Source organism: Megalobrama amblycephala, linkage group LG16 (assembly GCF_018812025.1).
Source record: "Megalobrama amblycephala isolate DHTTF-2021 linkage group LG16, ASM1881202v1, whole genome shotgun sequence".
NCBI classification, from domain to species: Eukaryota; Metazoa; Chordata; class Actinopteri; order Cypriniformes; family Xenocyprididae; genus Megalobrama; species Megalobrama amblycephala.
Window position 1 is genome coordinate 33,000,345 of NC_063059.1, and position 22,361 is coordinate 33,022,705.

General features: G+C 37.0%; 2 protein-coding genes across 3 annotated transcripts; one reads left to right on the top strand and one right to left on the bottom strand.

The window, feature by feature from the left end:
- Nucleotides 1-1,451: 1,451 nt before the first annotated feature.
- si:dkey-202l22.6 (interferon-induced very large GTPase 1) lies at nucleotides 1,452-20,760 on the top strand. 2 transcript variants are annotated; one of them, XM_048161454.1, is made up of 5 exons: nucleotides 1,452-1,585; nucleotides 13,177-14,727; nucleotides 15,259-15,339; nucleotides 15,491-15,651; nucleotides 15,818-20,760. In XM_048161454.1, the coding sequence occupies exons 4-5, from the start codon at nucleotides 15,597-15,599 to the stop codon at nucleotides 20,383-20,385; spliced, it is 4,623 nt and encodes a 1,540-aa protein (XP_048017411.1). In that variant the 5' UTR covers nucleotides 1,452-1,585; nucleotides 13,177-14,727; nucleotides 15,259-15,339; nucleotides 15,491-15,596; the 3' UTR covers nucleotides 20,386-20,760. The 2 variants fall into 2 exon arrangements, with proteins under 2 accessions (XP_048017411.1, XP_048017412.1); XM_048161455.1 differs by lacking the exon at nucleotides 15,259-15,339.
- On the bottom strand, nucleotides 2,272-13,195 carry LOC125249214. Its single transcript, XM_048161456.1, has 4 exons — nucleotides 13,081-13,195; nucleotides 11,220-11,333; nucleotides 5,046-5,088; nucleotides 2,272-3,939 (listed from the first exon to the last, which is right to left on the bottom strand). Exons 1-4 carry the CDS (start codon nucleotides 13,132-13,134, stop codon nucleotides 3,830-3,832), a joined length of 321 nt encoding a protein of 106 aa, XP_048017413.1. The 5' UTR covers nucleotides 13,135-13,195; the 3' UTR covers nucleotides 2,272-3,829.
- Nucleotides 20,761-22,361: the final 1,601 nt, after the last annotated feature.

Genomic DNA, 22,361 nt, shown 5'->3' on the forward strand with positions numbered 1-22,361 from the left:
CTCCCGCATTCTTAAAGGATTAGTCCACTTTTAAATAAACTAATTTACTCACCCCCATGTCATCCAAGATGTTCATGTCTTTCTTTCATCAGTCGAAATGAAAGAGATTCTACTTAAGGAAATAAACGAAACTGGTGCTGCGTTCATTCCATAAGTAGAATAAGGAAGGCGTATGACATTCAGCGTAAGCGTTTTGAAGAATGCGGAAACGGGAAGTACGTTCTAAGCGATGTTTTGTGTTTATAAAGCATAAACGGTTGTATTTTTTTCGAAAATGACCAATCGTTTCGCTAGATAAGAGCCTTATTCCTCGTCTGGTATTGTTTAAAGCCCTTTGAAGCTGCACTGAAACTGTAATTTGGACCTTCAACCTGTTAGCCGTTGAAATCCACTATATGGAGAAAAATCCTGGAATGTTTTCCTCAAAAACCTTCATTTCTTTTCGACTGACGAAAGAAAGACATGAACATCTTGGATCACATGGGGGTGAGTAAATTATCAAGAAAATTTTATTTGAAAGTGGACTAATCCTTTAACACACTCTGAGGTGTGCACAAGCCCATTTAGAGTGTCTGTAATGAGCCAATTTTGATTCGTTCACATGATGCATTTGAATAGGGAAAAACCCGAGAACATCGAGAGGAAACTTTCCCAATTCACTGAACTCATTTTAGTTTATACTTTATTGCTAAACTATTGACCTCAGCTTGAAAACAACTGATCTAAGCACTGCGGCAGCAGGGTTGCTAGGTTTTCACAACAAAACCCGCCAAATTGCTCCTCAAAACTAGCCCAAAGGCATTTGAGGGGGGTCCAACGATAAAAAACGCGTTCCGGGGGGTAAAATTTGCGTTTTTGCGGGCTCCCCTGGTAAAATTTGCATTCCAGGGTAAATATTATGTTATTTTGGGTTGATTCAACCTGCCGCAACAGTGTATAAGTAGCCCAATTCCGCGGGAAAACTGCGGACAATGTTATATCGTCATATTGTCCAGCCCTAAAACATATATAGTTTTATAGTATAGTTTTTGTCAGTGTTTATTTAAAAACACCCAATTATGCAGAATGGAAAATATTTAATTGATGAGTTGTCAACATAATATATAACAATACAATACGGTATGATTTTACCTCAAAATCTAACAATTTGACACAAAATGATAACTGCAAATCCATGTTTCTCTGCTGGAGTCCAGTTGTTTCTGTGAATTGCAGTGATCCATTTGCTTCTTTTTTCTGTAGCTTTCGGCAGTCTTTCAATACCTCAGATTTTGTGTCAAAGCTATCTGTACAGTCAATCACAAAGCTCTTTCCGGTTTTGGATGTGTTTTGTGTGTTTTTCGCGGCATTCACGCTGAGAACCAATGCTCTAGTCTTTGTGACACTCAGTGGGCGTGACCGCAGTCGTAACGGTCGACGGTGACGTCAAGTGCATACACTCCAGAGCCATAGAAGGACACTCTATATGATCGGTTATGATTGGATCTGATTGGTTCGTGCGATAAACCGCGCCTCTTGTTTTCGTGCGCGTTCGCGAATCGACCTGAATGGAGAAAACGATGCCATTAATGGGGAGATTAAAAAAGTAAGTAAACAGGTAAACAACTTACCCACTTATATCACTGCTTTATGTCACGTCAAAATCAAACTTGAAATGTTCTGAAAACATGATGACTGTGGGGGTTTTAGTGAGCAATCAGCTTGGGTACATTTTCGTGTCTGTGACCAGCGTTTACCGATGAATATATATTTTTTTTTTTTTTTATTTAACCTTTATTTTTCCAGGAAGGTCCCATTGAGATAAAAAGAAATCTCTTCTTCCAGGGAGTCCTGGCCAAGATGGCCGTATTAAAATTTTCACATAATTACAAAACACATAACAAATTCCAAACAGATAAGGTAAAAACAATAACATTAATCATATATCACCAAATTAATTAAAACAGCCACACACTTCATTCAATTTACATCGCAATATATTCTTAAACACATTCAAAGAAGGAATTCTTTCTAGTTGAGCATTAATTTGAAATTCATTCCACAGCCAAGGAGCAAAGTAGGAGAAAGCTGATTTTCCATGTTCTGAGTGTATCCTAGGTACTTCTAATTTAATGCAATATTTAATATTGTTTAAATTGTTACTGCCTAGTTATTATTTTGGAATAAATTTAAAAATGCGTAAAAACACTTGAGATTTTTACTTGGTTTTAATCAATACAACAATAATTACATAGTGTAAAAAAAAAATACAGAATAGAATTGTATTTGGTATTTATGTAAAGCTAATGTTTATTTAACCAGGAAAATGTGACAACATTAAGTGTAACAGGGACATGAATTTACATTTGATTAAAAAAAAATAATAATAAAACCTGAGGACTTTTCCTCCTCATTTTAAAATACCACTAGCACATACCCACCTGTAACACAGAAATGTTACACAATGTTGATTAACCTAAAAAGATTAGGAAAAAAACATAAATGTTTGTTTGGGTTTATTTAGCTATACATTGGGGGCACAATTGAGCTAAATTCAACAATTCCTGTTGGGGACATTCAAGCAGGTTGGGGAGTAACCGAATACATGTAACAGTGTTCTGTAATCAGTGTACAAAAAATGGTAGCTGTAATTCGTTACAGTTACGTCAATAACAAAGTAATCAGATTACAGTTTCATTTTGTTAAAAAAAAAAATAGTATTTTGACAAGGCTATATTGAAATTTGATTAAAGTTCTGGTTCTGTTGGCAGTCATGACTCACGTGAGCCACCTACTGGCGCGTGCGCAAACAACACCTGTCTCCAATCATTCTGCTTGGACACTGGTTGAGATGCAGCTAAGTCATTATTAGGTATGGCAAATGCTGCTAACAGCAATACCTGACAGAATTATAAATTCAAAATATTTTCAAATAACATTTTTTTTAGCTTTGTTTAATGTTAACATAATTCAGTGCATCTGTTCTTATATTTGCTTGAGGAAAAAGAAAATGTAAATTTGTACTCTGTATTTTTCTGTTACTGAAACATTTCTGTTGCGGAAAATTCTGGTTTCATATATTAGCAGAGCATTTAATTACAGCATAGTTACAACTACATGGCATTTTCTTAAATATTTCATATTTGCATCAAATCCTTAAAAATGAAAAGTATTGTGATTACATTGCATTTTACTTGACTTTATTTACATTTGTGACCTTGAAGGAATCCAAAAGTAATCAGATTACATTCATATTGTGGTGCTTGGATTACGTTACCGAATACTTTTTTCATGAAGTCATTTGTAACTGTAACAGTAACCCTTACTTTTGTAAAAGTAACCCTTCCAACTCCGCATTCAAGGGCATCCTCAATTAGAAAAAAACTAAATATATTTTAGTATATCTTTTAATCTTAAAAATACAAAGAGATTTTTAGGGTTAGTCTAAAGTAAATATAATTATCTTTATATACAAATTAAAGAAGTCTATGGTTTGTCCTCACTTTGTTCAGGTGATATTCTACTATATATTGTGTTTTGTGAACATAGTGTCTGCATTTATCTTAAAGATCTTCTGAGTGTTTGTGTCTGAAGTTTGTGGCGTCTTTTATCAGCAAATGGTCTGAAATGTTTGTCATTGTCTGGACGTTTGTGTTTGTGCAGGTGTCAGCTATCTGTGAATCAGAATATGTGACTGTGTAGCTCACAGAAGTCATACTTTAACATTGATGGAGACCAGTTTTGAGTGTTGACAGTTGTTGGGGTTATAAGGTTCAGACAAGAGAATACTGGGTCTTGATCAGCGTGGAATGGACACTTCAAATGCTGACAGTTTAGCCTGGTTGACCTTTCATTTGTGGTCTTTATGCTTCTTCTGCTGGTATTTCCTGTACTGGTTCTGAATTGTAGACGCCGCCTTCTCGGCAGAGTTTCCAGTGTGTCCATTACTGGATGAAGAGTCTAAAAATTGAATATTTTAAAATGGAATATTTTGTGATATTCACACACACACACACACACACACATATATATATATATATATATATATATATATATACAGTACAGTCCAAAAGTTTGGAACCACTAAGATTTTTAATGTTTTTAAAAGAAGTTTCGTCTGCTCACCAAGGCTACATTTATTTAATTAAAAATACAGTAAAAAACAGTAATATTGTGAAATATTATTACAATTTAAAATAACTGTTTTCTATTTGAATATATTTCACAAAGTAATTTATTCCTGTGATCAAAGCTGAATTTTCAGCATCATTACTCCAGTCTTCAGTGTCACATGATCCTTCAGAAATCATTCTAATATGCTGATCTGCTGCTCAAGAAACATTTAATGTGTACAATTGTACAAAATATTTGTGTACAATATTTTTTTTCAGGATTATTTGATGAATAGAAAGTTCAAAAGAACAGTGTTTATCTGAAATCTAATCTTTTGTAACATTATAAATGTATTTACTGCCACTTGCTGAATAAAAGCATTCATTTCTTTAATTTCTTTAAAAAAAAAAAAAAAAAAAAATTCTTACTGACCCCAAACTTTTGAACGGTAGTGTATAATGCTACAGAAGCTTTGTATTTCAGATAAATGCTGTTCTTTTGAACTTTCTATTCATCAAGGAATCCTGAAAAAAAAAAATACACAACTGTTTTCAACATTGAAAATAATCATAAATGTTTATTGAGCAGCAAATCAGCATATTAGAATGATTTCTGAAGGATCATGTGACACTGAAGACTGGAGTAACGATGCTGAAAATTCAGCTTTGCATCACAGGAATAAATTACTTTGTCAAATATATTTAAATAGTACACAGTTATTTTAAATTGTAATAATATTTCACAATATTACTGTTTTTTACTGTATTTTTAATTAAATAAATGTAGCCTTGGTGAGCAGATGAAACTTCTTTTAAAAACATTAAAAATCTTAGTGGTTCCAAACTTTTGGACTGTACTGTATGTATATACTACGTATGTATGTTTTTATTATATATACAATACATATATATTATATATATTGTTTTTAATACAATACTTAAGGTAATACTTACGCTTTCTGTAAACTCCTATGCTGTTCCTTCTCTGGCCCTCAAACTGCAAAACAAATCATACACACAAAAATGCTGAAGTGTGTATTTTTTTAATTGTTAAAATACTTTTTCTGTGTCTTTTTTTATATATATATATATAGGCCTAAATAACTATGAATAAGCCATTTGTAGGTTCAGTTCTCAGAAAAGTTTGATGATAATCATTGTGGTGGTATCAAAATATTGTTTTGTTTATTTGAGCATTTTGACCGGCCTGGTATAGCAACAGTGTTTAAACCAATGTGTGTGGTTGGGACTATCTATTTTTCAACCAATAGCAGATGAGGGGAATGTTTGGGTTTGAAACCTGTTGCTGTTCTATTTGGTAATAGAGTGCATTAGTGCCGAACCACTTTTTCAGTGGCATTGGTTACATGTGTTTTTCCATTCATTTTCCCCATAGATACTGCAAAAAAGTATAATTTTTAAAATAAAAAATATACCAATATTTAACCCTTATTATGTTCTGTTGAGATCTGCTGCACTTCCTCATTGGTTGGACTGGAGCAAAGACTATAGATATAGAAAGACAGTTCACTCCTATTAGTTATGAATGGTAGAAACTGCAACACACAATATGGCGGAACACGTCCCACCTTCTAAGTAAAAGAGCCAATCGCTGATTGATAAAGTCATTGCGTGACTGCAGCTGCTGTTAGAAGCTCTGGTTCCCATAGAAACCTGAGACTCACGCTTAGGACTGCACATGCACATTGGCTCGTCTAGCCTGAAAAAATATGCTTTTTAACGCTATTTTGGCATAAGAAACAACATTTATGAGACAGTTCATGTCAAATCTTGTTGCTGATTTGAAAAATGTTATTTAATTGTGAGTTGGCCAAGCAGTTTTTGAGATTTCATGATTCCCCCATTCAAATAGACTGGACTTGGTATTGGATGCCTGAAATAGCTGCCTGGAGGCGCTGCAAATATGGCCGCCGAGTGAACAGACTTTCCTTAAAACAGACTTTGACTGGAGTCACGGGGACTCCAATGATTAAAGTGTGTCATAATAGCAATTATAATTATGAAATAAATGTGTTTTTTCCTGGTAAATATCTTTTACCATTTATCCTGAGATTATTAAATTCATAAAAGAACAAAAATAATTGTATCATTAACCCCTCCATTTCCTATAATGTAGGTGTGCGCATTTCAAGTCAGACCTCACTGTTTAGAAACAATTTAAAACTAATACAAATTCATAAGTGATTATTTTTGCACACTCAAACCAGGCAAACTAACTATGTGCAAATTTTGGTTTGTGGACATTTTGTATTGATGAATTTGTAGCTTCAGTACCAAACTGACAGACAAACTTGTTTGATTCTGTCAAGTAAGACATATTTTGTTGATCCTGGAACAACATTTCTGTCCAAAAATGTAGTCCTAATCCCTACCTCTAAATCTAACCCTACCATAACTTCTCCCTAAAATCAGAGGGAAATGATAGGTGAATAACACTGATGTAGAAGCACCTAACCCTGGTTGTAAGCCTAAACTTGACAAACTGTAAAGTTGTCCTTCAAATCTGATTGGTTGATTGGAATGTTGTTCCAGGATCAACAGTGACACTGATTCAGGAACGTGTACTTGGTGAAATTGCGATCACCCTCTGGACTCACAGTAGATCTGTCTTAAACATTTATATACGTTATCGTTAAAAATCAATTTCCATATGGAGAAAATGAATGGAGTTTTTACTTTTGGAACCAGTGGTTGCACTCTATGCCAACTGCACAGAAAGGGATAATTTACCCCAAAATGAAAATCATTTACTCACCCTTATATTGTTCCAAATATGTAGTAGCCTATAACTTTTTGGAAAGAAGTTGTCCCAAGTTTGGTATCAGTGGTTATTGTCTGTCTCCTGACTGACCGTCATTGACGTCAAACTGCATATTTGTAGGCATTAAAAAAAACTCTATTGTGAGGGGAATGATTTCACTGCAAGATTATTTGTTTTAGTCTGTTGCTCACATTAGCTATCATTCAGAAGACTTGGGATATAGTGTCATGGACCACTTGTAATTTTAGGCTCTCAACCTTTCTCATATAAACCTTTTTTCACATGTATGAAAAGAGATGCTCCATTATGCAAAAAAAAAATAACTACATGAGGGTGAGTAAATAATAAGAATTCTCATTTTTGGGTGAACTATCCCTTTAACAAGATTCAGAAATTCAGCACCATCTCAAAAATGCTTTTACACTTTGCTTTTGCATCACTACTTTGAGGTCTTCGGAAATGTCAGTGCATCCTTATGTCCTTGTACGCACGAAAGCATCAGCCATGACAGTCTTATCACAAGTGTCGCCTCTGTCTTTCCTGCTGGAATGTGCGAGACATGGTGGCCCAGACAGATCACACAGGTGTGAGACGTCTTTGCCGGGACATTCCACACATGCCACTGTGCGACTCAATGTGTTCATGCCGTTGAGGGCATGTCACGGTCCTTATGGCCACTCTACGTGGACCCACAATTATTGTCACTAAAATGGACCATGACTATTTTCAGAAAAATTGAGTATGATAGGAAATGTGCATGACAGTGTCTGGGAGTACTTCTTGGATGCTTCTAATTGGCGATTTCCCTTCAAAGGCACTGCATGACCCACAACATGTGGCCCCTACATAACACTACATTTGATAGGAAAGTTTGATCTCGTACTGGAGACCAAGTAGTGTATTTAACGTCATATTGGATGGTATCTGTGTGACGTAGGCGGAAGTACCTCGGTAGGGTGAAAAACTCTTATTTTCTCCTCGACCGACATTGTTGTTTTACCTTTTTTTGTAATGGGCTTTTGACTTACAGTATGCATTTGCACGTTCGCTTTGTAAACACTTGCTCGGTACTTCTGCCTACGTCATGCATGACCTTTCTAACGTGATTACGTAATGTGTGGCGCATCACTGGGCAGTGCAAGATGAGTATTTGTGGTTAAAAAGTATAAACATTTTTTTTTTTTTAGAAAATGGCCAATCGTTTCACCAGATAAGAACCTTATTCCTCGTCTAGGATCATGTAGAGCCCTTTGAAGCTGCACTGAAACTGCAATTTGGACCTTTAGCCGTTGTACCCCAGTGAAGTCCATTAGGCCATCCTTAAAAATATTTTGGTTTGCAGTAACAGTAAAAAAAAAAAAAAAAGGGTCGGTAGGTAGGTCTATATATTTTTTTTCAAGTTTCAATGTAAAAAAAAAAGTACAATTTTGGTGATGGTGATTACGTAGGTATGAATTTAAACAAATTAGCATATCGTGACGTCACTGACTGGGTCTTTCAACCCGTGCCTTCGGGCGCAGCCGTGTTTCCACTGTCGGGCCTAAAGAGGGGGTGCTAGTGCGTGCCAGGGCCAGTCGCGTTTCCACTGTCACTTCCGGGGCTTGATCGTGCCTCGTCGGGGCTTCCATGGGGCCAACGGCCCGGGTTTTTCGGCCCGCCGAATACCTTGGTCCAAAGCGGGCCAGCTCGGGCTTGAGGAGGGAGTGGTTACGAACAAAGGCGGAGTTTATCCGTGTGTGGAGACGGAGGCGCCGATGATTACATGAAGGTTACCAGCTAACACCAGCATTAAAGACTTTTAAAATCATTTTAGCTCAAAACTCACTTTAAGACAGCAGCAAGTGTTTTAAATAACTTATGTTTGTGATCCGATGTGGATTCTGATCACCAAGACTATGCGCGCTATTACCATAGTAAACATGGTAAATACGACGGCTTGAAGAAATCAGACAAATATACGTAGGCTATCACAATCATGTAATTATTTTATCTGTCAGCACGTCTCGTCTCTCAACGGGTTGAGACGAAGCGAACGCACCGGCCATAGTGTGACATCCGTTAACCAATAGTGTAAACATAGATGACGTCACAGGTTTTTATTTAAAAGAAAGAACGTAGCCTTCGTTTGTATGTAGGCCTAGGCTATTTATACATTTACAATACTTACTAAAATATAATTAATATTATTTTATTGCTTTTGTATTAGTTGTTTGAAGAGTAAAAAAAAAAAAAGGTCGGTCTTAACACAAATTTACAACCGGCAAGTCGGTCGGACTTAAAGCAAAAAAAAAAAAAATATTTGAGTCGGTCCTAAATTGACAGGGTCGGTCGGGTTACGGCAAACAAGAATATTTTTAAGGATGGCCTTATATGGAGAAAAATCCTACAATGTTTTCTTCAAAAACCATAATTTCTTTTCAACTGAAGAAAGAAAGACATAAACATCTTGGATGACATGGGGTTGAGTAAATTATCAGGAAATTTTAATTCTGAAGTGAACTAATCCTTTAACGCAAAGAAAGTGCACTGATGTCATCACTTGATTAAATTATTAAATGTAAATCGCTAGCAGCCTGATTTGACCATTTTGACATGCCAAAAGGAAAGCGGCTTTGCTGTCTTTAGTAAGGAGACTTTTATAGGGGATTGTCCTCGTAATGAATGTTCTGTGATATGCTTTGGATAAAAACGTCAGCTAAATGACTACCTTTAAACTCTCTACTCTTTATATCATTTGAGAAAATTAAGGATCCAAATGGAAATTAATTCATTATTAGTGAAATATTAATGTATTTGATAATTAACCATTGATTTGTAAATGTATTAAGTGGCTGTTGTTTAAACAGAACCTCAGGGCTTCAATACAGACTTCATTTCTAGAGACCATACTGCATTAAGACACAAATCCTTCTCCATTGGATTATAGGCACCTGAGGGATGTCCAAGCCTAGATTTTCTGAGGTTAGCTGAGAGTGGAATAGCTGTGTGTGTGTGTCGGCCTTGAACGGCACCTAGTAATGTCTGACCATCACTGGAATTAAGACTAAGTCATATTGCGCAACTTCAGTAGAACGATATAACAGGATGCAACCACTAAGAATGTAAGGTTAAGTTCACATGGAAACTAATAGTAAGAAAGAAACCTAAAAATGAGACCAAAGTATTGAACAAAACTTCAATGCTTTTTTTCAAACAAGCCACCCACTGCATATTTTGGGGCCACATTAAAATTCTCATCTCTTTGTCCACCCACCAGCATTGCCCTTTTCACCTTCACTCTTTCACAAAGATCTTTTCAAAGCACAGTGCAACTTTTAGGATGAATTGATTTCATGACAACTCTCTAAGAGACTGGCATGGTAATGGATATGCAATGTTGATGTATTTGGTCTTGGCAGAGTAGATCTACTACTCTGCTGCTGCTACAGAGCAAGTACAGAGACTTGCTACTGCAAATACATTCAGAGACATTGCTGTGAGCTTGTAAGACATGCTGCTGCTGCACATATACTGTACATGAAATAACCCCTAGCAGATCTATACAGGTGGAGCTGGGGAGGAGGAGGGTTTCAGACTGCTAACAGCAAACACTACCATTGTTTGAATGTTGAGCCGCATCTCATTGGCCACTAATGCAACAGCAACCAATCATCTGCGCTATGTGTATAACGATGTGATCACTATCAAACTGAGTTAAGGACCTGTGCCATCTACATGAGAGAACTAGGTATTTAATTTTATTCAGATAAATTAGCTTATTACACAAATATTATCATAATGTATAAATACTTAATTAAAAAAAAATTGACATGACAATAGTGTTTATTACAGGCTCCGTTTTAATTGTGCAAACATTTTCTTATGTTTTTCTTTTGATTAGGGGGTGAATGATGCATCATGAAGATAGGTGGGTTTTTTTTAGTTGGTTATGGGGGGGTTAGTTGGTTGTGTAATGTAGGTACAGTAATAGTTAAAGGGTTAGTTCACCCAAAAATGAAAATTATGCCATTAGTTACTCACCCTCATGTTGTTTCACACCCGTTTACATTCGTTCATCTTCAGAACACAAATTAAGATATTTTTGCATTGCCTGTAATAACACCTCCTTTTTCAATGCCCAGAAAGCAGAAAGCTTTTAGTAGCTTTCTGGGCATTGAAAAAGGAAGTGTTATTGCTGGCGACGCAGGCCTCACTGAGCCATCAGATTTTATCAAAAATATCTTAATTTGTGTTCTGAAGATGAACGAAGGTCTTATGGGTGTAGAACGACATGAGGGTGAATAATTAATGACAGAATTTTCATTTTTGGGTGAACTAACCCTTTAAGAAATAGTCAAGTATTTCACCTCCTCTGAACGACTTCCTTTCCGAGAATGGGAGACACTGTGGACCTGCCACGGCAGAGGCTGAGACACCACATACGGAAGAGGTTCCTGTTGACGTACCCATCGAATGCCCAGCTGAAACAGACACAGCTAGATCAGTGTGTGCATGTGTGTGTTGCTTGATGGACAGTATGTTGTTTGTGTGTGTGTACGCTTTTCCATTTGAGACCACATTTTGCTTCTTTAGGATGACGTCAGGTCTTTTGGTTTGACTTATGATGTGTCATGATCTTGCATGCTAAGCTGTCATTAAAAAGCATCTATCTTGTCCCCTGTGAATTAAATCAACTCTTGTGGAATAAACAGAAGTCGTGTCAAAACTTAAGTAATCTAGTTCCTGCAGTCTCATTCTTATTGTTTATCAAGAGTATTAAGGCCCTGAATCGCAATGTCGTGCACCCTAATACCTTCATTACTGAGACTGGAGGATGATGTATCTTCAAGCAGCCAGAGATGACATGTGAACATGAAGACTTTTCATATAACACATGCCATTATTTTTTAAAAATGCTTATAAAAAGGTGCTTTGGCAATAAAATGGTGTTATGGTACATGACATTTTTATACATACCATGGAACTAAAAGGTTTGCACTTTATATTACAGTATGTGCACTTACGGTGTACTTACCTAAGAAAGTACTGGTTGATATAAGGTAACTACATAGGTTAAGGTTACATTTAGGGGTAGGTTCAGGGTTATTACCTAGTTATTACCCAGTTAGTGTAATTACTATATAATAAGTATATAGTGTGTACATGGGGAACAAGACTGTAAAATAAAGTGCTACCACTAAAATGTACCATGGTATTTAAGGGTGTTTCATCAACTACAGGAACTTTTGTGACCCAGGGGTGGATTTTTATTTAAACTATTTTCATTTGAAACCATTTAACTGTTCCTTACATGAATGTCACATTATAGCTGTCTTGGAAACCTTTTACCACACCTTCATTTATTCTTGATGGATTTCAAATGCTTTTATTTATTTGTTTTTATTTTGTCCCAATCTTAAAACGTGAAAATGTCTCATACGATATCATTACATGAACTAAATGAACTAAAACTATTGGGTTTCAGCATTTGCTTTTCATTAAATGAATGTAACATTATAGCTGTCATTAAACACTTTTACCATGCCTTCATTTATTCTTGATACTTTTATTTTTTAATTTATTTTATTACAATCTTAAAATATGAAAATGCCTCATAAAATACTATTACACAAAAAACGAAACTACAACTATGAAGTAAAATAAATATAAATAATATGATTTATAAAACATTTTTTTTGAAAATTATCATTATTATTATTATTATTTACAAAAATTATGACTGTCCCTCAGTTGTGACATCATTTCCACTCTGACCAATCAGGGGACTGATGTATGCTGGACATTTACATATTAAACTAGTGAGAGTGTTTTAAGAGAGTTCATTTTCTAAAAGTCTACAAGGGCCAAAATGGCCATAGTTGAAGAAACACCCTTAAAAGTTAACTCAAATAATACCTTTGTATATGTCCATAAAATGTGTTAGCACTTTGTTTTTACAAAATATGTTACAAAACGCTTTGAAGTGCATGAGTACTCTCTCATTTCCATGTAGTCAATGAGAAAATAACTTATTTAATTATAGTCCTGATATTGTTCTCTGTGGTATGAGTACTTTCTTCGTATTTGTCCATCTAACATTTTTGTCATAGTTCATTCATCTGGCATACGAAACAATGACAAGAATCTCAGTCAACTGAATGGCTTTTGGCTGGTATGTTGACGATTGGCGATAAATGCATGGAGATGTAATCTAATGAGTTGCCTTACCTGTTCAGCCACTCTCACCAACATGTACATGGTTGTTAGCATTGTCACCAGCATTTTGAAAGCCTGTTCAATGTCTTTCTTTGTGTTTTTCTTTAGGTAGTCCTGGGCAGAGCACGTCTACCGTGGTGATACTCTGAGAAGTCAAGGATCTAGAGCTGCATCTTTCTGACACAGCCAGACACACTCACACAGCTAAGTCATTTAAAGAGCTTTGCGTTACAGAAATAGGAGGCATGTAATCTTTTCCTATGCGCACATGAGCGTTTATCCCTCTGGGTAGAGCTTTAACCTCATCCTGAGCCAGACATTACACTTTAACTTGAATTACCTGAATTTGACTTAAGAACATAGCAACCAAAGAACATAGCAACCACACTGCTAAGTGCTAAAGCTAAGTGCTAAAGTCTTCAGAAAATGTAAAAATGCACTTTTCAAAATAACCTGCTTTTGCATTGTCTCACAAAAAGTTTTGCTTTCCCCAGTCAAACTTTCTCATGCAAAAGTATTGCATTCCTTAGGAAAAGCTGCAAAAGCATTGAAATATTGCATTGAAATTCCTCCCACCTCATAATATTTTCATCATCATTGCAAAAGTTTCTCAGAGGAGTGCAAAAACATTGAAATATATTTTTTCCCTTCACCATATCCTTTTAGGGTCTCTGTAAAAACTATACATTTTTCATTAAATCAGGACATGTCATTAAAACTTTACTTTTCCACATTAAAAATCACAATTGTAAACAAGTCTATCTATAAAGATGTTATCAAAGTACATGAATGTTCAGAATCTCTTCTCTACTAATCAAACTTTAATCAGTCAGTAACTGGATAGATAACTGAAGGTTTGATGTCACTAATGAAGTCATCACCCCTGCATGAAAGCTAATCACGTTTACAGCCACGGCTGCATAATCCTAATCTATACACCATAAATGCATTAAAAATTAACAGCAATAGTAATTCAAACTAGATTTTTAAATTTGGTACTTGCCACAATGTTTTGGGTTCCCAATTTTGCTAAGCTGTTTTTGAGTGTCTTCTACGTGAGCACACCATCAAGTCACTGGATATGGCTTAAGAATCTTATTTAATGTACTGTAAGTCTGTACAATTTTTTTTTTGCACATTTTATTTTCTGAAATATCAAAATATCTGCAAAAAAAAATAGGTTTTTCTTAGACCGAACCTTTCTGAGGAGTTCGCACAGGTTTCCTAGCAGAGTAACCAAATGTTGTTGTTTACAAATTTAACAAGCTTTTTTGTGAAATGTTATACATGAAAAGTCTATTTATGCTTAAAAATATATGCATTTATCTTTAAATGAAATGCCACTTGGTTTGATATTTTGTTACCTAAACAAATGTATAGAACTGTTTTAGACAATCACATAACACATTGCTTAATACTGTGTAAGAAGTTTGTTTGGATTATTTGGTACTTTTTCTGCTTCACGGGGGTTGTTTTGATATGGAAGTGTGTACGTGATCAAGAACTGTATGTGCGTACATACCTAATGAATGGGGTGGGGTGGGGGGAATTCCACAAAAGCAGACCTTATCGCTCTCAGGTCTCATATAAGAGCTCAATGTTATGTCCATGTTGGTTCCATCTAATGACAGCACAGCTCACAGCTAATGAAAGTATCAGGTCAGACAAACTGATTTTTTTAAAGGAGAAATTGCTTTCATTTTGCTTTGTTATGATAGTATACACTGATATGTACTTTACATTTGATTTTAACTGAATAGATTATAACTGATGTTGGTATTTGTGGCTTTGGATCTGTGGTTAATTAATTATTCACTAGTGACTGGATAATGCTTGCTGAGGAATGCAAAGGCATTGCTTTTAATGACAAATTAGTTTTCCATCTGTGTGGCTTGTGATAAGCATACTTATGACTCTGGAAATCAGGGAAGAAGAAAGATGCATGTTAAGTAGTTGTTGATGTATGAATTTGCTGCAAAATACTTATAGCGTTGGTCACATTCACAGTTACATTATAAGATGAAAAAGAAAAGCCCAGCTATGTGATGTTAATACAATACAGTATGCACAGTTAGATATCTAATCAGTAATGCCCCAACAGTGTCAGAAATTAATTAGCACAGTATGATTTCCATAATTTTGTTCCCCCAAGGCAAAATGTGAACAATTTTGTTGAATTGTGTTCCTCAGATGGATGCAGTTTAGAAAAGTCTGGCTATAATTTATCCTCCATCAAGGACACGAAAATCTAATTTGACCTTTTTAGGACAGGTAGGCACTTACTGAATCTATAATCAGATGAACTCTCGAGGTTTTGCTGCAAAAATGACATTAAGTTTAGTAAACATCAGCATTGTTATTTGACAAATTGTGCATTGTGTATATATTGTGTAACAGTTTATTTGTTGTTGTTTTTTTCCAGTTTCGTAAGCAAAAATATGGACACTCTTTAACATTGCCATTATTTGCCGGCTGGTCAATGTGATCCTACAAATTATAACTGACAACCAAATAAACACTCTAAAACAATGTCTCTACATCGGAAGATTGCCCCCGACCTGGGGCCTCTTACTACCGAGATAGGTGAGGGTTATGCATTAATCTTCAGCTTCCAGCATCTCATTAATAAACATGTTTTTGTCCAAGCTTCTTAGAAATTGCTAATATCATAGCTTTCAGTAATACTGCAGGATTATTTAAAAATATGCACTGACACAATGGATTTTTTCCCAATATATCTCTTCTCTAGTGTCTGAAATTGACAGGGACAAGCATACTTTACTGTATATGCTGGACCTGCACAGGGAAAAGGTGTCGCCTATGGATCTTACAACAATGCTATATGTAAACACTCCAAGCACTGAAGATGACTTTCCACAGAACCCAACAGAGCTCTCAAATGCATTCCTCCGGCGGCTCTGGTTATGTAATCCCCAAGCCCGCAGCACTTACTGCAAGGTACCTGTAGGAGACTACAGTTTGGACATGGATGAGAATTCACAATGTGCTATCAATCCTTTAGACTTGGTTGCTGTCATCTACATGACAACAAATAGTTTCCTACAGCAAGAGATCACTCACAGAATGTTGCAGTGCAACTTTGCAGTGCCTCTGTATCTTCCACCAGTTTACCCAGAAAAGAAGGGGACCATGCTTCTGTATCCATTTAGAGGTGTTCTGGGTCAGTGGAAGTCACCTTCTGAGGGAACTATCATGAAGAACATGGCCAATTCCAGGATGCCATTTCTCTCCGCAGTGAGGCTAGGTCGCTGCAGTGTCTCAAAATCTCGAGTACTCAACCGTGTTCTTGGGAGTCCACACAAGCTGAATGAGTGCTTCATAAACTGTGGTATGGATGGAGGGCAGCTGCCTCGTGTTCTCTCAGATGGTCTGGTGGAGATGTGTTGGAACTTGCCTTCAGGAGATCATCATTACAATGTCTTCTCTCGTCCTGTGCTAGTAGCTAATCTCCGTGGAGATGCAGCCAACTGCGAAAAACAGATGAGTCTGCTGTGTTACGCATCTGCAGTCCTCATAGTGTTCTGCGGAAGTTTTGGTGCCAAGGAACGAGAACTGCTTGCCTCATGGAGGGAGAATACAAGCCACATGATTATAATTGACTGCTCAACATCAGTAGAGGATGGCCAAGAGAATCATAATGAGAAAATTAAACAAAGGCTGGTGAAGGATTTAGAACTGCCTGAAGGAACAATGCTTAATGGCTATGAAGGTAATGAGGAAGAAATTGCTGAAATCTTAAGAGATGTTCTTGATCGCTTTATTCCATACCTGCACACCGCAAATCTTGTAGGTACAGCTGGTATGGCCAGTGACCTCGACATTAATGTTGATGAAGATGAGATCTGTCGAATGGCATTCGGAGAAGTTGAAGAAGTCCTCAGTGGAATTGAAGATGGAATGACCAGCTATTTGGAGAACCAGCTGCCCTTGCAGGGTGTGGTATGGAAACAGTTGTGTCAGATGGAGAAGGAAGAGGGACGTCACCAACAACATACGACCCAGAGCTTAAGAGCGGAGAAGGAAAATCTTATAAAACAACTGCTTGATTATAAATTAACAACAGCCATGAGAGCTTTTATTGCAGCTCTCTGTTCATTTGACACAACCAAGCGGGCATTTTTCCTCTCTTGGATGAGGGTGAAACTTGAAGTTGAGCAGTTGGATAAACTGTCCCATCTTAGGGGAACAAATGAGGAATGGATGCAAGAACCTTGCATTGGACTTGAACATTTCCTTCGAGAAATGGGATTGGTCTACGAACGATACTTCCGTGGTCCAAACAGTGACTTGTATGACATGTTCCGCTTACCGTATGTAGGTGCTGAACTACTTTTGTATGGAGTTCCCCTTGAGCTCTATGATGGGGATGCCTCAGTATTTCCCATGAAATGGGTATATAGCGTTCTTTATGAGGTATACAAGCAGCTGCCAAAGTTCAGTCGATTGAGAGTTTTGACAATCTTAGGTTTCCACAACTCTAAGAATGCAGAGATCTTATCTGCAATGTTTAGCGCCAACTTCCCAAAGTGGGGTAGAAGGCATATCAAAGGGGCGTACATGCTTCTCCTCAGCCTGCCTGACAACTTAAGAATGGAGATGGACTGTGAATTTCTGATGTTGATTGACACAGAAGGTTTGAACCGCCAAGCAGGAGGAAATCTTGTCCATGACATTGAACTGGCTACCTTTGTTAGTGGACTTAGTGACATTACTCTGGTAGATTTACCAACTGAGGGTCAGGACGAAGCAAGAAGCAACCTTCAGATTGCTGTCAGCGTTCTTCTCTCCACACAAAACCTGGAGAGGAAAACTACCTTTAAGGTTGCTTCAGAAGATGCAGGAATGGATGGAAAAATCCTGAGTTATGTAATTGATGTACTTACCACAGGAGAGATACCAAATAAATCTCAAAAAGAAACACTTCTCACAAGTGAAACAGGGGGTGTAAGCCATAACCTGTCCAGCTCATGGACCAGCAATTCTGTGACATCACAAAATGATCAAATCAACAGTGATGCAGTTCTGAGGCTAAAGAAAAGCCTGTTAAAGATGTTCCATGAAAAGGCAATAAATGGCCAGCCAACCTGCTTAGGTGCATTAATGGAGTACATGTGCAATCTATGGGAGAAAGTGAAAAATGAAAATTTTGCCATAAAGTTTGGAGACACGGGTGCAGCTGATGCCATCATTGGCCTTTGCACAAAACTTGTACAGGGAGAGAAGCAGCTCAATGATCAACTAGATCTTTGGGTTCAAGGGTTGGACAATCACATAACAGAGTTAAAAGAATCGGCATTACAAAATGGACAAGGTATGGATTCAGATGGCATTCTCACAATTTTGAGGAATGAAGCAACTACCCAAATCAGTACAGAGAGAGACCAAATTAAGGCAAGTCTCTGGGACTACCTTAGGCAGGAAGATATTGATATTGCCCTTGTGGAAAATTACAAAGGAAGCCTTCTCAAAAGAGTAGACCTCATTCAAGAGCAAATGACATCTGATGTTTCCCAGAAACTTGAGTCTGCTACCATTCGCCATGAAATGACAATAAAGATGCATGCCTTATTGACATCACTTGAAGCAGCCCTGGAGGTAAGGTTACGTTCACTCTTGCAGACCTACAAAAACAATGACTCTGTGATTGAGGACAAGGAGCTTGAACGTGAATTTGTAAGTGTTTGGGAAAATATCCCATCCAACATGAAGGAACCTCCTCAAGAAACACAGGAAATCTTAGCAAGGATGATGGAGCAGCTAAAGAAAAACCTAAGCAATCGTGGTCTAAAAAAGCAAAATGTTAGACTCCGAAATGCAAACCAACTCAATGGCTTTAAAGTGAAGACTAGCCATTTTGCTTTGAATAGTAAGATGAAGAAAACATTGAAGTACAATAAGAATGTTGCACAAAGATTCACCAATAATTTGATAGAAGACTGTGACAAGAGAGTCTCAGAAAAACTGAACCACAAAGAGTGCTATTCAGACAGTTACATGAGGGAGTTGCTTGCAATTGTGGATAAGGGTCTAGAAGTTTTAAAAGGCGAGTCATTCATGATGAATCCCAAATTTGAAGCGGATATCAAAGGATACATCTGTAGCAAAGCACTGGTGTCATTTCAAGAGGTGCAGCAGTTGCTCATAAGGGAAAGGGAAACTAAAGAAAGATTTCTAAATGAGACCAAGGACAGGCACATGTTGAATTTCATATATCAGTTCAGAAAAAGACACCAGTGTCAAAAAGCTGCTCAGTCTTTCACCAACCTGTGCCTCAAGCCAACAGCCGAAGACTTCATTTACAGCAGTTTGGAGAGACAGATATTTGATGACATGCTCCAGAACAAAAATGCACGGCTTTATAGCTCACCAAAGAAGTTCCACTACGGTCTACTTAAAGAAATGCTGCTAAAGGATAGCTTTGAGAATTTCCATGAGTATCTTCAGTCCCATGAAAGCTTCAGCCGGAAGAGTATTGAGAACTTTATCAGAGCTCATCTGTCAGGTTCTGTTATGATCGAAGACCGCAGGGAACAGAGAATGCACCAAATCTTTGATTGGGTAAAGAGGAGCATTAAGCAGGAATCAGAATCTAGTAGTGGGGCACAGAGCAATGTTAGACTACTACTGGAGAAAGTTTGCATCAGCCTGGAGAGTCTGGGAAAAATCACTATGCCAACTCAAATCTTGGAAGAACCTTTGTTTGACATAAGTACACATCGTGAGCACTTCCTTGCAGACCTACAGGAATCAGTCTCTGTGTTGTCCTCATCAATTGCTCAGGAATTTATGGAGAATGAGGATGTCATTGAAGTCCCTGATGACCTCCCTAATAAACTTGAGGACATGCTATATGACAGAGTGAAGGGGTGTGATAAGCGTTGTCCTTTCTGCAAAGCTCCATGCGACCTGGAAGAAAAAGAACATAACGTGCACGAAGCTGTTGTGCATCGACCTAAAGGCCTAGTGTGTTATACCAATGCCAACTCCACCACTCTGTCCCACAACACCTGCTCTGCAGATATTGTAGGACAAAACCAGTTTCAAAACAGACATACAGGGGGTCAGTCTCTGCCCTTTAAGGAGTATCGGTCCATCTACCCAGACTGGAACATTTACCCAGAGGATTCTAGGAATAATGGGGCTGCAGTCTACTGGAGGTATGTGTTCATGAAGCACAACAGTAGATTTGCCAAAGAATATCAGTGTGCACCTGCTGTATTGCCTGAAGCATGGGGGAAAATCACAAAGGAGGAGGCGCTACAGAGCCTGAGAGAGGCCTTTCACATTACAGAGTGATAATGCCCATCACCCATTATTATATCCATGATTTCACTTCAGCTGATAAAAGTTTTCTATTATAGAACTTTTCTCTAAATAAAAAGACAGAAGGTGAAGTTTTCATTCATCACTTACATGCCAGTTGATGAAAAATGTATGAACCTTTTCCTGTAATAATGTGTTATGACCATTTCCTCATATATTTACTCATTTTCATCTTAAATAGCCTATGTTAAATGTAAAAAGCTAAATGTAATTCAACAATACTCATTGTTAGCATAATGTCTTCTGATATTTTACAAATATCATGTATGCCAGTATGGGACTGTTACTCTTTCTTCATTAAAAATAATGCTCTTATATCTATACAACTAAAAACTATTTTAAAATCTGGTTTGTTTTCTCCTCATTCTCATCTATGTTTTTCATATTTGTATGGTAGATTTCCCATTTTTATAAATGTTGTGGATTTATCAATTTTTTTTTTTTTTTATGTTTCATAAAAATGTTAAGGAAATTCCAAAAACTGATTTTTAAATGAAGAATAAAGAGTCAATGTAACAACAAACATATTTTGTCTGTTAAATTACAAGGTTACAGATAATCCATGCTAATTTCTTTAAAGGTGCTAAAGAGGATGTTTTGTTTTATACATTTTTGCAATATTACTTGAAACTGTCTTTACTAACTGATAAAATACTATTTATTAGGTGCACTGAAAGTAATAATATTGATATACATCATCTGTGCACGAGGTAGGGCCTTAAAAACATCAGCCAATCTTTTACGCGATCATCGCGTAAACGATTGGCCCTCTGGCTTGTCAATCACTGCCGTGACGTTCCTTGTGAGAGACGAGCGCGGCTGCGCGCTCCAGTAACTTTCCACACTCCACAGGCGCTGCATGCAATGTTTTGCAGGAGACAGGAATAACAACTGCAGATTATGAGTTACCTGAAGTGAGTCTGACATAATGAATCCAAAAAACATGACACAGCGAATGCCGGTGGTAAACACTCGTGTTCCAATACTCGTGCACAAGTTTTGGGAGGCGTTCCTTTGAAATGAGCTGTGAAGGAGGGGGGCTGTTCTTACGCATGCGCTCATTTGAAAAACTCAGTAACAGTCTTTGGATTCTCAGTCGACGAAAAAATCCTCTCTATCACCTTTAAACCCTCATATTATTCTCTCTGTGATGACATGTTTCACAAGCCACTCCCATCATAAACCTTTTACATGGGCAGTATTTTCTGGCACATTTTATTCCTGTTTTTCATCAGCAGTATGATGAATGCATACAAAATGTATACAAACTTCACAGTTAAGGTTTATTAAGATCAATAATAATTTAAAAAAAAAAAAAAAAAATTCTGAAATATTTTTCCCTTTTTCTCGGTAGGTCGATGTGGGTTGAGCTCATTAATTGTGACAGGTGTTTCAGATTACTGAGAGTGGGAGATCTTAAAACCCCTCCCATTTGATGCTTTCCAAGTGATAGTAGTGATAGTAGTTGGGATAGTTTTGGTATTGAGAGGTCAAAGGAGTGAAATTTGCTTATGTTGTTGAATGGGTTTGTTAAAGGAATACTTGTTTTGCTGAGACTTTGAGAAATTCATGCAACCCCAGTGCTGGAACCCACCACACCAATTTAGTTGGGGCACTTACTTGGATTTCTATTCTCTCGTCAGCACTTGACCCAGTTATGGTAGCACTTACTTTGATTTCTATTCTTTTTACATCTGTTTGTGTATTTATTTAAAAAAAAAAAATCCTTGCCACGAGCAGTTTACTGACGAAACTGTGACTTCACACAGCACTTACATACTGTTGTTCTCATGTTGATTTAATTGATTCTATTCTCATTTGTAAGTTGCTTTGGAGAAAAGTGTCTGCTAAATGACTAAATGGAAATGGAAATGTAGTGTATCCAGTCTACCTAGGAAAACCACACCAATAGAATGTGCAAACTCCACATAGAAGAACTTCTGCTCTGC

Bases quoted from the DNA above. Each gene is read 5' to 3' on its own strand.
- LOC125249214 (XM_048161456.1), bottom strand. From the start codon at position 13,134: ATGCTGGTGACAATGCTAACAACCATGTACATGTTGGTGAGAGTGGCT. The intron at 11,334-13,080 runs GTAAGGCAACTC...TGTCTGTTTCAG, and splicing joins TGGTGAGAGTGGCTGAACAG to CTGGGCATTCGATGGGTACG. The intron at 3,940-5,045 runs GTAAGTATTACC...TTCAATTTTTAG, and splicing joins CATAGGAGTTTACAGAAAGC to ACTCTTCATCCAGTAATGGA.
- si:dkey-202l22.6 (XM_048161454.1), top strand. From the start codon at position 15,597: ATGTCTCTACATCGGAAGATTGCCCCCGACCTGGGGCCTCTTACTACC. The intron at 15,652-15,817 runs GTGAGGGTTATG...TCTCTTCTCTAG, and splicing joins GCCTCTTACTACCGAGATAG to TGTCTGAAATTGACAGGGAC.